The following is a 15,957-nucleotide window of genomic DNA, read 5'->3' on the forward strand; positions in this document are numbered from 1 at the left end:
CAACCAGCTTCTAAACCGAAGCTGTTACGTTTCAACAGACTAACCATTCATATAAGAGTATAAACAAATGAGAAAATAATCGGTAATATGAAAACTGTTATACTACTGAATAATGAAATTAGCGTGACGTAAGCGTTCGTAATTAGTGATTTTGCGAATGGTAACTTATGACGGGCAATATACATAACTGCTAGCCAATGGGTAAATGAAAATAAATAGAAATTTAGTAAAGGTGCATTACCATAGCCAAACCACGCGGTAGCTGCAGAAAAAACATTATCACGCTTCAAAAAGTAATGATATATATATATATATATACATAAATACATTTAACATTATAATCAATATCAAACTGTAGATTAATAAGGGATCTGTATATTACTCCACAAACAACTTTGGTATAATCCGATACATTCAAGTCTAAAAGGAAAATGAAAATTCATTTTTTGTATTCATATATTGATTAAAAGAAATATCATCAAGTGGAATATGGAGAACATTTAAGAATACATATTCATGTAAAGAGAACTTCATGAAAACGTAGACAGATAAACATATCAAGAAATTAAATAAAAGTTTAGGTTAAGAAACAGGCATGGGAGAGGAAAAATGACCAAACTTATAAAAAAGATTGTAGTTTGTTTACATGTACTTTACAAAGAATAAGCCTAGTGTGGTTAGATATAAGGAAAGTAAATGAAGGGATTCTTTATTATTAATATTTATTATTCATTAGTATTCGTAACGCAATAAGTATTGTACGGAATCTACATTGAAGGCACTCCCTTCATAATTACTGTATGTATACTGCGTAACACAGTTTGGTACTGAAATAAATACTCGTGGATATGTTGAAATATGTGGTCGTAAAATGCTATATGGTAACTACAGTTTTTATTTCTGTTAAGGCTTACCATCCTCATTAATATACCACATTTAAAAAAAATATTATTTTTATTGGTTTATGGGTGTATATAATAGATTGTTTTTATTTTATACTCTGAATTAATATTTATTTTAAGGCGAATCTGAAAATAATATAAACTGTCAATGGCGTACTCTAGTGGATAAAGAATTATTTGTGATATAACTCGAGGTCAGATGGGTGTGACCTTTGAGCGACCCTGCCCTTACAAACAGCCAGATAACCCTGACATTGGTAGTTGCTCTGTAGTCATCTTTAAGGCGATGACTCTCAGGTTTTACTTTCTTAAATCAATGCAATAAGGGCTGCACACAATTGTTAAATAAAGCTTCTTAGCCGCAACCTTGTAAAAGAAGCACCTTTTTCTGGACACTTAAGATCGATCAAAGGCAATAAGGTCCAACTTAATTTTTGTTATTTTTTATTTTACCTCAATGCGAAATTTTATTGAAAAAGTCCTGCGGATGTTATAACTCACTTTCTATAGGAATATACTAATTCAAACATCTACATACATTCTATCTATAAAACCATACTATCAGTACTGACTAAAAAAAATTATTTTACTTGGAACGTCGAATAACCAACACGACTGTGTTAACCTTAAATAAACCTTTAAAATTTGTGCAAGTTACATTTTTTTTTCATTTTTCTCTCTTAAAGTTTACATTTTATGACCATTTCCGAGGCTATTTATATCAATAAATTATTCATATCACTGCATTAAGATGCGTAAAGATCAGGTCAAATTATTCTTTAAGCTAACGATTAATATTTTGGTAGATAGGTATTACGCATAAAATCCCGCGTGTTTTGATTGCTCGACTTATGACCAAAGAACGGCGCCTGTGCTCTGAGTGGTCGAGCGGGCCTTTACCACACTTCATTGTGAAGTATAATAATGACATCGAAGATTAAACAATCTTTAACTAAAATTAAACCCATCGAGTAGTGGAATTACTACCTTACACTTTTAGATCCTCAAGTTTAGCAGTTATTGCTTTTTATTGTTGGATTAAAAAAGCGTATACGCCGCAAATGTTTCTTCGAGAAGTTGTTTCGATTCCTTGGATTCCTTTAATCCCTACAGACTTACCTTTTCAATTTAAATGGCTCCAATTTCCTGTGAAATTGTCATTTTCAATGACTTTCTGTGTCAAACACTCATTTTTTCAGGATTAGTTTAAAGAGTTCAGTGTGTTTCACATGAACAACTAAATGTTGCCCTTTGACGGGTAACTCCTAAAAATAATCTATTTGTGTTGTGCATCGAAAAAACTGCTGTAAATATTGTTAAAAAATATATTTTGTAGGCATCAGGATTAATATTCCAATATTAGATACATTATTATACACATCTAATTTCATAATATCATTTGATTATTAAGGCGATTGAATATTATTACTAGCCAGATTCGTGCATTATATTATTTTTAGGCTTTATGAAAATATTCTGAACAATATCAGAGTATGAAAGTAAAAAGTGAATGATTTATTATATTTATTATTGAATATATAACAGTCAACAATTTCAAGGGGCAACAGTTGCACTGTCGAAAATGTTTCGACAAAACCGTTGCGGTTTCATCGGGTCACCCCAAGTATCAGGAGAGTAGAGACCACTAATACACATAATTAAGGCAGAATGAGAAAGGCTACCCTGCGTTGTCCACCATAGTCACGGCGCATGGTGGTGAATAATGCAATAGACATCGCAGCCGTATTTTAATTATCTGTTTGTTTTATTTTACAGTATAATCGATAATCATTTTTACTGTGCACAAAAAACGCGATGAAAGATTGTTAAAATTAATCTGATTGTAATAAGGTGAATTTACACGTCTGGCAAAATGTTACATTACTATAGTTGTAAAAGTACGTTTATCAATTCTTAGTCCAATTATTTTTCTAACATTGGGTCATCATTATTGCACAGAAGAGTACCTAGTACAATATACTAATAAATTAACGTTTGTTAATTTCAACAAAATTGTATTTTAATATGTTAAACAGCGTCAATATCAAAACAAATACATACATCTAAATTCAATGTCTTGAATGAACTTGACCTTGCATTCTGTAGGACCGAAACATGATATATTGCCGTCAATTGGACAGAATTCATACAGAAAAAATTCGACACTTGAAAATTTCATGATAAACCTTCAAGGGTTGACATTGAATATAGTTTTATAGAATATAGTTTTATGAAACTATATAAAACCATTAATAAAAACATCGAGCGTGTTTAGATTGCGAATACTTGAATAGGTAAATTGTATTAATAATTATAGGTGATTGATCACAAATATTGTTGATGAAATATAAAAACATTATTCCGAGGATTTTATATTAATCTATGTATTGTCTTTTACCATGCCAAAAAAGTACAAACTATATGTTTCTAAAATGTATCTTTAAGAATTTATTAAAAGGTACAATGGTTATGTTTGCTATCATATATTGTAAAACTCGTAGTGAAGATAAATTGATCGAATTTTGAAATATTTTTATAAACCTTTGTTTACTTAAAAAAATTATAAAAGATATGTAAATAATTAACTATAAATAAAAGTGTAACACAGTGTTTTGTGAAGTATAGAGCGTTCTATGTTGCTTTTTAGGTTTTACTAGGGATATATCTACCATATAAAAATGAATAGCTAAATGTGTAGGTAAGCGCTAATCTCGAGAATGGCTGAACCCATTTGGCTTATTATGATTTTGTAATACTCGTTGCAGTCCGAGGATGGTTTAGAACAAAAAAGAGGCAAAAATAATTGCCCAAAATATTGAAGAATTTATGTAAACAATTAAAATATTTACGAAACGTAATCTAAAGTGAGTTATAATCATTATTATATCATTTTAGTATTCAGTTCTACAATTAGGCTGAAACATCGGGTTTCATTTGAATATAATAAAATATTAATTCTAGATATTGTATAGACAAGGCCAAATAAAAGTTGTTTCACCCACCTCTTGGATAAGATTCGAATACTTTCCAGTAACCATCTCAGGAGTGTTTAGTACGCGTTTAAAAAGTATATGCCCATGGCGCCTCTGTTATTCAGCAGGAAATTGCGTGCGAAGCCGCGGGCAAAATGAAACGACGGAAAATGCTGAGAGCAACACTATAAATCAGGAGAACCAATTTAACAATACAAAATATTTATAAATAAAATTCTTATGAAGAGAAAAATTGCACGGAGTATCGATAAAACTACAATTAATTCTTCTTATCCAAACTTGTGATAGCTGCCCGTTATAAAACTTGTCAGTTTAATATTAAAGTTAAACGAGTCAATTAGAAATAAATATGTGTTCTAGTCTACATCCATAATAAAATTTATTTTGCCCAAGTAAGGCTTATTAGTAGATAAATAATTATTTACTTTAAGTTGTAATTAAAAATTGTATAACACGTGAATAAAGTATTTGATTTAAATGTTGTAACAGTGAACGTAGTCGAATATGAAATAGACGTTCACATATATAAGACCAAAAAACATGTCACTCAAATAAGGGGTTTTTAAAATACTCGTAATTCCGATAGGTCTTACACAGCTTAGTTTGATTTGACTTACATAACTATGTGTTTTAAAAACATTTTGTGTAATTCTGTAGATTGTATCGTTATTGTTGCTTCTCTAAATGCTTCCTCGATTTCTTTATTCTATGTGATTTGTTTTATATTTTATTTCAAGACTATGCAGCCAATAAGACGTAGAGAGTTAATTTTCATCGAGGAATTAGAAAAGGCTTCAAATCCGGCATATTATCAGTCTTCGGAACGTCCAGCAATAATACGACTAGAAATGAACTTAAAATTAATCGGACATCACAGAACTGTGTAGTGCGTAACTCTGATAATAATGTAGTTTGAATTGATCCGTTTCCACATTCGATGTTTCAATTGTCGACAGTGACATTAAACTTATTGATTTTATTTACACGAACAGACTCTATATATATCTTAAAAAATGTCCTAAAACTTTCTTCCTTGCGACGTTATTTGGGGCAATATTTGTAGTTCGGTATAATTTCACGCCAATTTTCAAGATAACAACATACAGTATAAAAACATACTTCTCATCAATTTCTAGGCTTATTAAATTTTATTTTATTTGGAAGAGTAACAAATTGTATTTTTTTTTAATTTTCAGGTACAGGACCAAATATATCACCGAGCAGGTATACTGTTGCAACCGTTAGATGCAAATGTATTTAATGTGCAGTTCAACCCAAGATCTCCGTTGTGCAAATAATCAGTAAAGAGATCCATTATAGAACAACTACACGCTTTCTTTCACCAACGCAATAACTTGGTTACATTGTTAAAAACAACTCTATATCTCAAGTCATCCGATAATACCAAAATTGTAATCAGAGCTGATAAAACACCCGTGACCTAACATGCAAGACGTTTTAAAGCACCAACAAATGATGAAGTTGCTATTATTATAGTTGTAGCAAATGTGGATGCCCGTCGTATTCTATATAAAAATCGCTCGTCGATCGTTTTCCGTACCTGAATCTTTGTTAGAGACTCTGTTCATTAGACATTTTGTTTCGACACATTTCTAGTTACGATAACAAAGCCATAAAACTGACGATTGAAACAGAAAGTTTCTGTATTAAAAGTCATAATCCGTTACTTTTGGCGGTATCCGTAAAGTCTTATTTAAATCCGTGACTTTTCCGGGACTCGCGTGACCGTTGGACGTCCAACAAGAGTAACCAGATAATTGTCGTGGTTTATCTTGAAATAATCTTACTTTTCCGTGAATTTCTTATCCCATGTTCAAAGTAACGTGTTCTTTACAAAATAACTGTTTTATTGATTTTTTGTAAGTATTTTTTATGTTTTTATATTAGGTAGAAGACTTATTTGTTTACGTATATTTTATAAATTAAGTTGAAATTTGTTTTCGAATAACTCATCAGAAAAATATGGTCTTTTAATTATTTATGGTATAAATGTGTAAACAGTATTTTCACTTATTTAATATTGGTTCTGGAGGCTCAAGAACTAGAGACCTTCAGGCTCTTGTATGATAAGGACTATTTAAATAACCACTGAACACCAACGTTATTAAGTGCTACAGGACACATTTTTAGTCTAATGAGTCCGAAGAGCTTGTATATGCTGAGCCCCCAACTTTCTAACCATAAGGTGGTCTTACTTTCTAACCATAAACCTCGCTGTGGGAAAACCTGCTTCCTGCCCGGTAGTGGACACAAAAGATGTGATGCAAATATTTGGTCTAGCACTGGGAGGGGTGAGGTCTTGCAATCCTCACCCTTAAGGCAACCCTGTCATAAATATGAAGAATGTGACATGTTAAAGTTTACCACACTTCTCTTGCTATTTAAGATTCTTCCCTTGCTTTCTGTCCTCAGTCGCTCTTGAGTTTCCGTACTAAGCGCATCTCTTATAATGGACATTATGTCTGAAGTAAGTGGCCTTAAATTTCAGGCGACGGTATGTCACATAGGCGATGGATACTTTTATTATAAAGATTCGTGATGTTATCTTCGTTGTGCCTCCTCGAAGTCTTGTCCAGGAAGAGGTAGTATGCCTCGAAATCAGGAAGCCACACTGATGTCTTCTCTAGTGACGACTCGCCCTCACAGTCATCTTCAGCATACTTGGCTCAACGTCAACGCACTGAGGACTACAATACTGAGGAGATGCAAGACATCATCAACGCCTTTCCGACAAATCCAAAGAGAGAAAAGTGAGATGTAAGTAATACATGTATAGGCTTATATTGTTTAAAATTATTATTTTATGTTATACGATACTTTTTTCCTCTCAGTTTGTGAACAGAACACATCGACAAAGAATTTACCTGATGACTAGAAATTGTGCATGCAGTTTCAGTAAAAACGTGGCATGTGATCTAGTATACTCTGTTAAACATGTGTTAAAAATAGAACAGATTTAAGTTGTAATGAAGTAATTTTTAAATTATTTGTAAACTAAACGGATACAGGTGATTTGCCTTCATATTACGTAGTAGTTTACGAATAAAAATAGTTATTTATTATCCACGGTCTCTTCACGTGATATAAATGTATAGATAACAATGTATTGCTTATGGATGTTCTAACGCTTTGGCTGTTCGGCAACTTTGAAATCTATTAATACTAATGTTCCTAGGTTTAGCATCAGTCATACCCCAAAATTGTAAAGCTCAGAATGAACTTTTTGCAGAATATTGTTTAAAACCATGCCACTAAAAAACAAAAATGACAATTGTTTGAAATTAATCTAGTTCTTTGGCCCATAAACTTGCATGGAAAAAGTATTTCTTTCTTTTATTATAAATAATCAGGTTAATATAATTATGTTGTTATTAATTATTATTGTTTTCTTGGTTTACAGCTGTATATGAAATATTTAATTTCTTCTTTATTAGTAGACTTATCTTGTATGTACATACAATTATGAACATGTTTCAAATACTTTTTGTAATTTGGATAAAGAAGTTCTAGTTTTCCGAAAACAAAGAAAGGGCAATATGTCATAAATCATGCCTAAATTTATACGTAGTCAAGTTTAGAAGTAAACAATATATATAGTATTTAACTTATTTAAATGAAAAAATAAGATATAAAGCTTCTATATTTATAGATTTGATACCCACATCTTCAGGAAGCAAAAATATAAATATCAAAAGAACAACAAGAAACACAGTGATAAGAATCTGTATCACCTAAGCGTTTCCATTTAGTGGGTAATTCCTCGCCATTATTTATGGTTTTTATACAGGTTTTTAACAGTTTATTTGAAAGTTTTTCAGTTTCTTTATTAATGAAACTCTGTAGCTTTCGTACTATATGATCAATGTCATTATGAAGAGTATCACTATCATATTGGGATAATAGACAATCATATATGATTCTCAATTCTTTATCATGGTTTTCTGCCGTGGTTTTATATGATTATATGACAATACTAATTTAGAGAGTTCAAAACTTGCCTTGATAGCTAGGACTTTAACAGCTTCGTGCATAGCAGGTGGTAGACCAGAGTAAGGGAATTTAAGGCGGAGAGCTTGAGGGGTTAAGCCGTAAGACAATAAAGTGCCAATGAACATAACAGGACAGTTAATTTGAACAATTGTTAATGAATGATATTTGAATATTGTTTCATTAAATGCTTTTTGCTAGTATGCTTATTCATTTTGATGAAAAAATATTGAAAACTGTAACGGAAAATAAACATTAGTGTATAAGGAGTGTAGAAGAAAGACTTGTAACAAAAAGGTTTCGTGTCGGCGATGGTTGTTTGCCAAATGGCTGTTATAGTATTTCACTTATTTAAACGAAAAACGAAGATATAAAGCTTCTATATTTCGTGGGATTTCATACCGACATCTACAGGAAGCAAAAATATAAATATCAAAAGAACAAGAAACACAACAAATGGGAAGAAAATAACCAAAAATGTAAACACGCAACTAAAACATTCAAAGACCCAGCTGTTATGTCATTAATGGCACAGAAGGAAATTTGGAAAAGTTAATTTTATCTTAAATTTAAACCATTTGGGTATTTAGATTTAAGAAGTAACTTATGGGCTTGATTGAGATTTTTAAATTTTAATCTATTTAAATTTTCTTCAGGACAAGGAAAGACTTTATTAATTCCTTTAAAATCATAACACTCTTTAATTTTGTCTTTTTTGTGCTCAGCAGCATGTTGGGCCAATGGATTCTCCTTGTCTTTATGAAAAATATCAAATCTGCCCTGTTATTCTGACTCTAAGGTGGTTAGATGTTAGTCCAATGTACTGATTGTTACAACATTTACAATTAATTTTATAAATTACTTTCTTAGAGGCACAGTTTACTTGGCCAATGATGGGATATGCCAAACCAGTTACGCTACTTTTGAATTCCCTAGAGTTTGTCATAATTTTGCAAGAACCGCAACGTGGTTTGTTGCACGGTTCACAACCATTAGTAACGGATTGGTGTAATTTAGGTAGTTTAGGTTGGACAAGTTTGTTTTTAAAAATTGGAGGTTTTTGAAATATTACTCTAGGTGCTTTAGCCATAAAAGTTTTGGGTATCTGGATAGGAAAGTATGACATAATGGGCAATTCTCCTAATACTCTTAATTTTGTGTAGTCCAGGAAAAATTTGTGTAATAAACTTAGGTAGTGTTTTATAACTGAAGCTACTTGGTGGATGTTTTTTTTTTTGTTTGTTTGATTTTTTTAAATTTGTTCTGGGTAATTTAAATGTTTAAACGTGTTGCTTAATTTTTCAATGTAATTTAAGAAGTCTATATCATTGCTGCATAGCTTCTTGGCTCGTATAGATAAACTTTTTGGAATAGACATTTTTATATACATTAGATGGCAAGTTGATAAATTTAGATAGTTCATTGTGTTTGTTATTTTAACATGCAGTTTTGTTTTTATGTAGCCTGATTAAAAAAATGTATAAATCTAAAAAAGTGATCATTACATCAGAATAGTTCCATGTAAATTTCAAAGGAGAGAACTCTTGAAGATTCTTCAAAAACTCTTGCAAAGATTCCCTCCCATGGTGCCATATAAAAAATATATCATCGATGAAACGTACCCATTTTAGTGGTTGGTAAATACTAATTTAGAAAGTTCAAAACTTGTCTTGATGGCTAGATTTTTAACAGCTTCGTGCATTTAGACAATAAAGTGCCAATGAACATAACATGTTAGTTAATTTTAACAATTTTTAATTAATGATATTTGAGCTGTTTCATTAAATGCTTTTTGCTAGTATGAGTATTCATTTTTATGAAAAAATATTCTCATATATATATGAGAGAGATTTATTCTGTACAAATTGGTACATAAATACGGAAATTCATCACAAAACATTACGAAACCGGAGTTTTATTGCGTAACAACGGCATATCGTTGTAAAACTGGTGTCGCCAAAATAACGAACCTCGATAAATCGATGTGGGACAGGCAAAACGTAAACTTATAAATAATGTATGAAATGAAAATATTCTTTTTATTACCATAGAAGTAATATGTTTCGTTTATTTTAGTGTTGATATTAAAGTCGCTACTGAACTACCGTATCAAGTGCTCTCCAAATCAATGCAGCGTGCCAGGCGGGGAGTTAATGTGCCCGTACCAACCACTCTATTAGATTACGGGGATGTGCTGGCGCAGAACACTAGGTACAGGCAGAGTTATCGGGGTGAAGATTTTTACAAGGCAGCAGTTGCTGACGACAACGGCGATGTTGCCGTAACTTAATCTCCGAGAATCTCTCTGCAAGGCTGTCGACCGATGTCACCCACATACATGACGGCACACGCAAGGTAGTGCCGAGCCCGCCGCCAAGCAGCCAGCTTAACTCTAAGTCCTATTCATTTCGACCATGTATGTAACCATATTTTCTATATTTTGTTTATTTCCTGCAATAGCAGTGGTTCCATCAGAAACGCACATCAAAATTAATGGGCCCGCTTACTACAATTATAAAATGGCGAGTCAAACAACATCCCACGGATTGGTTCAAGGGTTGAAATATCCAAAAAAACATAACTTTATATCTATTGTTTATACATTTACGTAGGTTGTACATTTATTCAACGACTTTACTGTAAAACTAATTAGAAGTAAAAAATATTATTACATCTAAAATCTCACAGTAAGTGACACATACAGGCTATTTAAAATTTGTGAAAATTTACAGGATTTTAGATGTGTATCAATGACACACCTGTATCCAGGTTAAGTGTTAGAGAGGGCTTCTTAGCCCTAACTTCGCCTGGTAAATAAGACATCTTTACTTTACTTTACTTTATCATAAAGATATTGGCACAATAGCCATACAACTGGAGATATTATATGAGAATTGATTTCTAAAAGGCTTTTCCGGTGACAAGTGTGCTGATGGGCAGGGAGACGGAACTTCTGTACAGTAGAGTATTTGCCTACTTGAAGGAGGTTCTGCCTGAGTGGTATCCCACAGATATCACTTGCGACTTTGAAAAGGCATTGAGAAGTGCCTTATGAAGAGCATGGCTGGAAAACCGAGTAGTCAGATGATGGTTTCATTCGGCAAATGTAAGTTTTTAATTTATAACATTTATATATCAATGTTTATTATATAATTTATTACTAACTGTAAATATAACAATAACAAACATTATATTGGTTTATAACATCATTAATGTATGTCATCAACGTCATAATTTAAATAAATGAAACGAGAAGTATTCGCTACTAATATCTTACTATTATAAAGGAAATAACATCAAATATAAATGAGATATCCAGATGCAAAAGATAAAGTAGTATGGTATTGTGCTTGTTATTACAGAGAATGAACAAGAAAGCGCGGACTCTGGGGCACGTACAGCTGCTACGCCAAAAGCTTGCTGCCAGAAGCATAAAATATGTGCCAGGCCTTGACTTCCAGAGCATGTGCAGATCGAGACAGGGTATGACCACATTGTGAACTTAGCCCAGCAGGCAGGCGTTCTCCAAAATCTCGCGGTGTTCCTCAACTGCATTTGCAACGTGTGTGGATTACTGGTAAGTTAACAAAAAAATTACCTTATTAACAAACTACTTAGTTAAGATGTGCACTAATCTTAATATTTAACCATGATATTACAATACTTAATAAATTAACGATTCTAAATTATAAGATGGTAACATTATTTCACAACAAAATGAATGGTCTAGGTGTCGGTGTTGAGTCTATCTCTGTTTACAAACAGAAGAGACGAACCAGCAACGACATGGAGTCCTACCACAGAAACTGAGGGATACCATGAACACTGCCCATCCGAACGTGTGGATTTTTACAGGTAATTAAATCTATTTATTTATTTTTATTAGACTTCATACATAAAAGCAGTATTTATTAAAACGGTAGTAAAAATAGAATTTTACAGATTGTCTGGGAGCGGAGGAATGTGAGATTTCTGTACAAAGATGCCTCAACACGAAAATAAACACTCTGACCACACGGTTAGATGGCGGGCAATACAGTGTTCCTGAAATTTTGGAGGCGGCTGGTCACCAGCTTGACAACATCCACAACGTCGCAGGCGACGACGAAAACGACGTTGAGGATGTTGTTGGTGTGGACGGTGTCAGATTTCCACTAGACGAAGAAGCTGGTGGCAGAGCTGCAGTGGCTGTACGTGGACGCGGCCGTGGTGGAGCAGTGGCAGCATGCGGGAGACGTGGACATATGGTAGTAATTTTAATGAAACACGGTATGGTATTCAAATGAAACAGTGCAGATATGTACTTAACATATTTTGACTTTAATTGACCATATTAAAGCCTATGTGATACCTTTAAAACAATACTAATTTTTATAAAACGTTCCACAAGTTCCTCGCGGTGCTGGAACCACTCCAAGATCGGCAACTCCTGCATCTGAAGCAGTAGCGGTAACTTTGCCTGCCTGCGCTAGTACTTTTCCGGTGGTCCTTCTAGCACCAGCGGTGCTTCCAGCACTACTACTATCACCAGCGGTACTCCCAGCACCACCACTAGCACCAGCGGTACTCCCAGGACTACTATTACCACCAGCGGTACTCCCAGCACTACTACTAGCACCAGCGGTACTCCCAGCACTACTACTAGCACCAGCGGTACTCCCAGGATTACTATTACCACCAGCGGTACTCCCAGCACCACTACCTGCACCAGCGGTACTCCCAGCATTACTACTAACACCAGCGGTACTCCCAGGACTACTATTACCACCAGCGGTACTCCCAGCACCACTACTAGCACCAGCGGTACTCCCAGCACTACTACTAGCACCAGCGGTACTCCCAGGACTACTATTACCACCAGCGGTACTCCCAGCACCACTACCTGCACCAGCGGTACTCCCAGCATTACTACTATCACCAGCGGTACTCCCAACACCACTACTAGCACCAGCGGTACTTCCAGCATCATGTCAGTTTTGTAGCCATTAAATAAAGAATTACCCAGCAATTTTCTTAACTTCTTTTTCATATATTTCTGTTGATGATAGAGTGTGTAAAATCCGATGGATTAAATTTTGAATAGCTGCTCTCTATTGTGAAGGGGGATGGAATGAATCACATGGGATGAATAAGACGTTTTGTGTTGGTTTTCTGTACACAAATAGGAGTTGGTTGTCATTTCCTATTTTACAAGTGAATTTATAGAAAGTAAAGGGAGTTGAGAGAATTAATGAAACTTTGAAGATTTAGTTTTTTGTCGAAAGCAGGTAAAACATCATAAACGTATCACTTCCAGATTCTAGAAAAATAACCCATTGCTTCTTTTGCATGAGTTCCAAATTTACTGAGAAATACGTTTGCGATAAGACAAGAAAGTAGATTTCCCATGGCAGTACCATCAAACTGTTTGCAATATTTGTCTTGCATTTGAAATAGATTCTGGGGCATACTAAAAGTTACTAAATTAATATATTTGTTAAAAATAGTTTTTTCTACATTTAAGGACAGCGGCAAGTCCTTGATGATTATGATAGTATCTTTAATAGGTACGTTTGGAAAAAGAGAATCAACCTCAAATGATACAAGATATTCATTTTGTGGATATCAATCTTTTGTGGATTTAAAGATCCACATTTCCTTTAATGGAGAAAGTAGGAGGAAATTGAAATTGTTGAAACTCCTACACTAACCACTTTGATATTTTATTAGAAGGAGAATTTATGCAAGAAACTATGAGCCTCATTTTATTACTACGTTTTTGTGTTTTTAGACTATTATAAATAAATTAGATTTTGAAATTAAATAAAAATATGTGTTACTTAATGTGAGTGGGTTGAATTGCCGAACGAAAAATCCTCTCACACCATAGCCAAGCAGATATATATATATATATATGTGTGTGTGTGTGTGTGTGTGTGTGTGTGTGTGTGTGTGTGTGTGTGTGTGTGTGTGTAAATATGTGTATATATATATATATATATATATATATATATATATATATATATATACATGCATAAACATATTGGTTCGTAATCTAACTTTACGTGATAAATTCACACCAGTCTCTAATACCACCACAACCTCACATGCCACGAACCTTACAGTGTTAAGAAGTAAAAACATTAATTTATCTATTTATTTGTCTCCTTAACATTAATGTGCCATTTTGTATTTGGTTAAATGATCAAAAATTCCTTTTTACCTTGTGAGGTACAATACATTACAAGTATGAGCAATATTCAGATGCAACCTAAACAATGAAAATCCTTATTTCGGCTCACATAATGTGAGTTTAAAAAAATAGCTGGGGAATGAAAGATTTTAGCATAATTTATTTCAGTAAATGCACTGTTGGCACAGGTATAAAAATAATAAAAAAGGTAGATCTGTATAAACATGACACTAAACGGCACAAATACATAAAAACTAAACTATTTGTTTTTGTTCAAAGCATTAGTAATTTTTCGAAGAAATTTATGAGGAGAAAGTATTTACTAGTAAAATAACAATTACTCGGGTATACTTACCTTATCTCTTTTGGAAAACTACTAACCCTAACATGGACTTTGGCCTCCTTTGTTTTCCAAACGGATATTAATGTTAATAGTATTATGTTATTTGAACAGATAAAACCATCTATTGTAGTCAACAATAATGTTTCATTCCTGAACCATTTTACCGGCAAGGACGAGCTATACGGCAATAGTCTAAGATTTCCCGTGGGGACTGGCCGTCATCCTGTTTACTCTGTTGACGCTTGTTTCGACGTCTTTAATGTTTATAAAAGTTTCCACGTAATAGTAGCGGTTTAAACAACGGGGAAAGCCCCGTTCTGCGCAGTAACTCAAACAAACGACTGTTGGGAAATACAGATCATTATCTTACAGGTCTAATCTCAGAGTACTTGCAGACAGTCTACCTCGTGTGTCTTGACAATGTGCATTGTATAACAAATTAGCAGTATTGTGGGCTGTTCTGAACATATATGGAAATTAAGAAAAACATACGTGAACCCATAAAAAACGCTATTCTAAAAATACCGTATTTCAATCTGGTCTATAATATGGTCTGTTAACCCGATTTTCCCTTAGGACAAACATACAAAATAATTCAGTACAATCTAGAAATGCAATAGAGGTAAGTTACCAATATCATTAATCAAACTAAATACATCTAAGAAGAGTGTTGAGACTGAGAAAGCCATTTGAAGAATATAATATATAATAACCTTTCTGTTTATTTTAAAATTCATAGAGTACATCAATTGATATTTCTGGTGATCCTCACATGACGACCATTATTTTATTTGATAACTTTCAATAATTTGAGTAATTAATAAGCGAAATGGTATGTACTCAATTATTTACAGTTTACTTATTGTCAAATACTTTTGCACAATACAAGTTGTTGAGCCGGGGCTCAGTTTGGACAATTTATTTTTGTCTTTTATTTTGCCCACCTCGGCCACTCTTGTCAGTCGGTGGGGGAGTCACTCCGTCAGAGTATTGATTTTCTGCCTGGTTGAGGTCAGCTGGTTGACCTTGACTAGTTTACCGACCAGCTGTTCACCGGCACCGGCACCGGCTACTGTTCGGAGCGGTCAGACACGTTCGGAGAAGCTACTGCGTTGCTGTCTGTTCTCTGCTCGTCCCGTTCCACATGGCTGGCTAATTCACCGACTTTCGGCAGGTAATTGTCTTTTTCACTCTCTTTACTTATTTAGTTGGCGGTTTTTCTCTCCCACCCAGACATATATTATCGTAGATTAGTTATAAGTAATTTATATATATATTTATTTTGTAACTTGTGTTCCTCGTGTTCGTGTTCGTGTCGCAAATTGTTCGTTCCTGTCTTTCGTACGTTCTAAAATTTGTTAATTTATTTACTATGCTAGTTTAGTTTTTTATCTTTTGCTCTTGTGCTTTCTAACTGATCCGTTCGGCGAACGGAAATTATTTATTCCGTGTACACACCTTGTTTTTATTTAGTGTAAGCGAGACGGTACAGACTTTGCAAATTTTTGTTACCTCGTGTTTTGTGTTGCGTGCAAATTT

At 33.6% G+C, this 15,957-nt stretch overlaps 2 protein-coding genes across 2 annotated transcripts; one reads left to right on the forward strand and one right to left on the reverse strand.

Moving 5' to 3' along the window:
- The first annotated feature begins 10,999 nt into the window (after nt 1–10,999).
- LOC124369760 lies at nt 11,000–12,849 on the forward strand. Its single transcript, XM_046827841.1, has 3 exons — nt 11,000–11,480; nt 11,634–11,758; nt 11,846–12,849. The coding sequence occupies exons 2-3, from the start codon at nt 11,722–11,724 to the stop codon at nt 12,187–12,189; spliced, it is 381 nt and encodes a 126-aa protein (XP_046683797.1). The 5' UTR covers nt 11,000–11,480; nt 11,634–11,721; the 3' UTR covers nt 12,190–12,849.
- LOC124369538 lies at nt 12,372–12,872 on the reverse strand. The gene has a single exon (XM_046827562.1). The coding sequence runs from the start codon at nt 12,870–12,872 to the stop codon at nt 12,372–12,374; it is 501 nt and encodes a 166-aa protein (XP_046683518.1).
- Nucleotides 12,873–15,957: the final 3,085 nt, after the last annotated feature.

This window comes from Homalodisca vitripennis, chromosome X, assembly GCF_021130785.1.
Source record: "Homalodisca vitripennis isolate AUS2020 chromosome X, UT_GWSS_2.1, whole genome shotgun sequence".
NCBI lineage: Eukaryota > Metazoa > Arthropoda > Insecta > Hemiptera > Cicadellidae > Homalodisca > Homalodisca vitripennis.

What these genes read in the sequence shown, in the direction of transcription:
- LOC124369760 (XM_046827841.1), top strand. Translation starts at nt 11,722, where the DNA reads ATGAACACTGCCCATCCGAACGTGTGGATTTTTACAG. An exon ending in GAACGTGTGGATTTTTACAG is followed by an intron (nt 11,759 to 11,845) that starts GTAATTAAATCT and finishes AGAATTTTACAG; the next exon opens with ATTGTCTGGGAGCGGAGGAA.
- LOC124369538 (XM_046827562.1), bottom strand. Translation starts at nt 12,872, where the DNA reads ATGATGCTGGAAGTACCGCTGGTGCTAGTAGTGGTGTTGGGAGTACCG.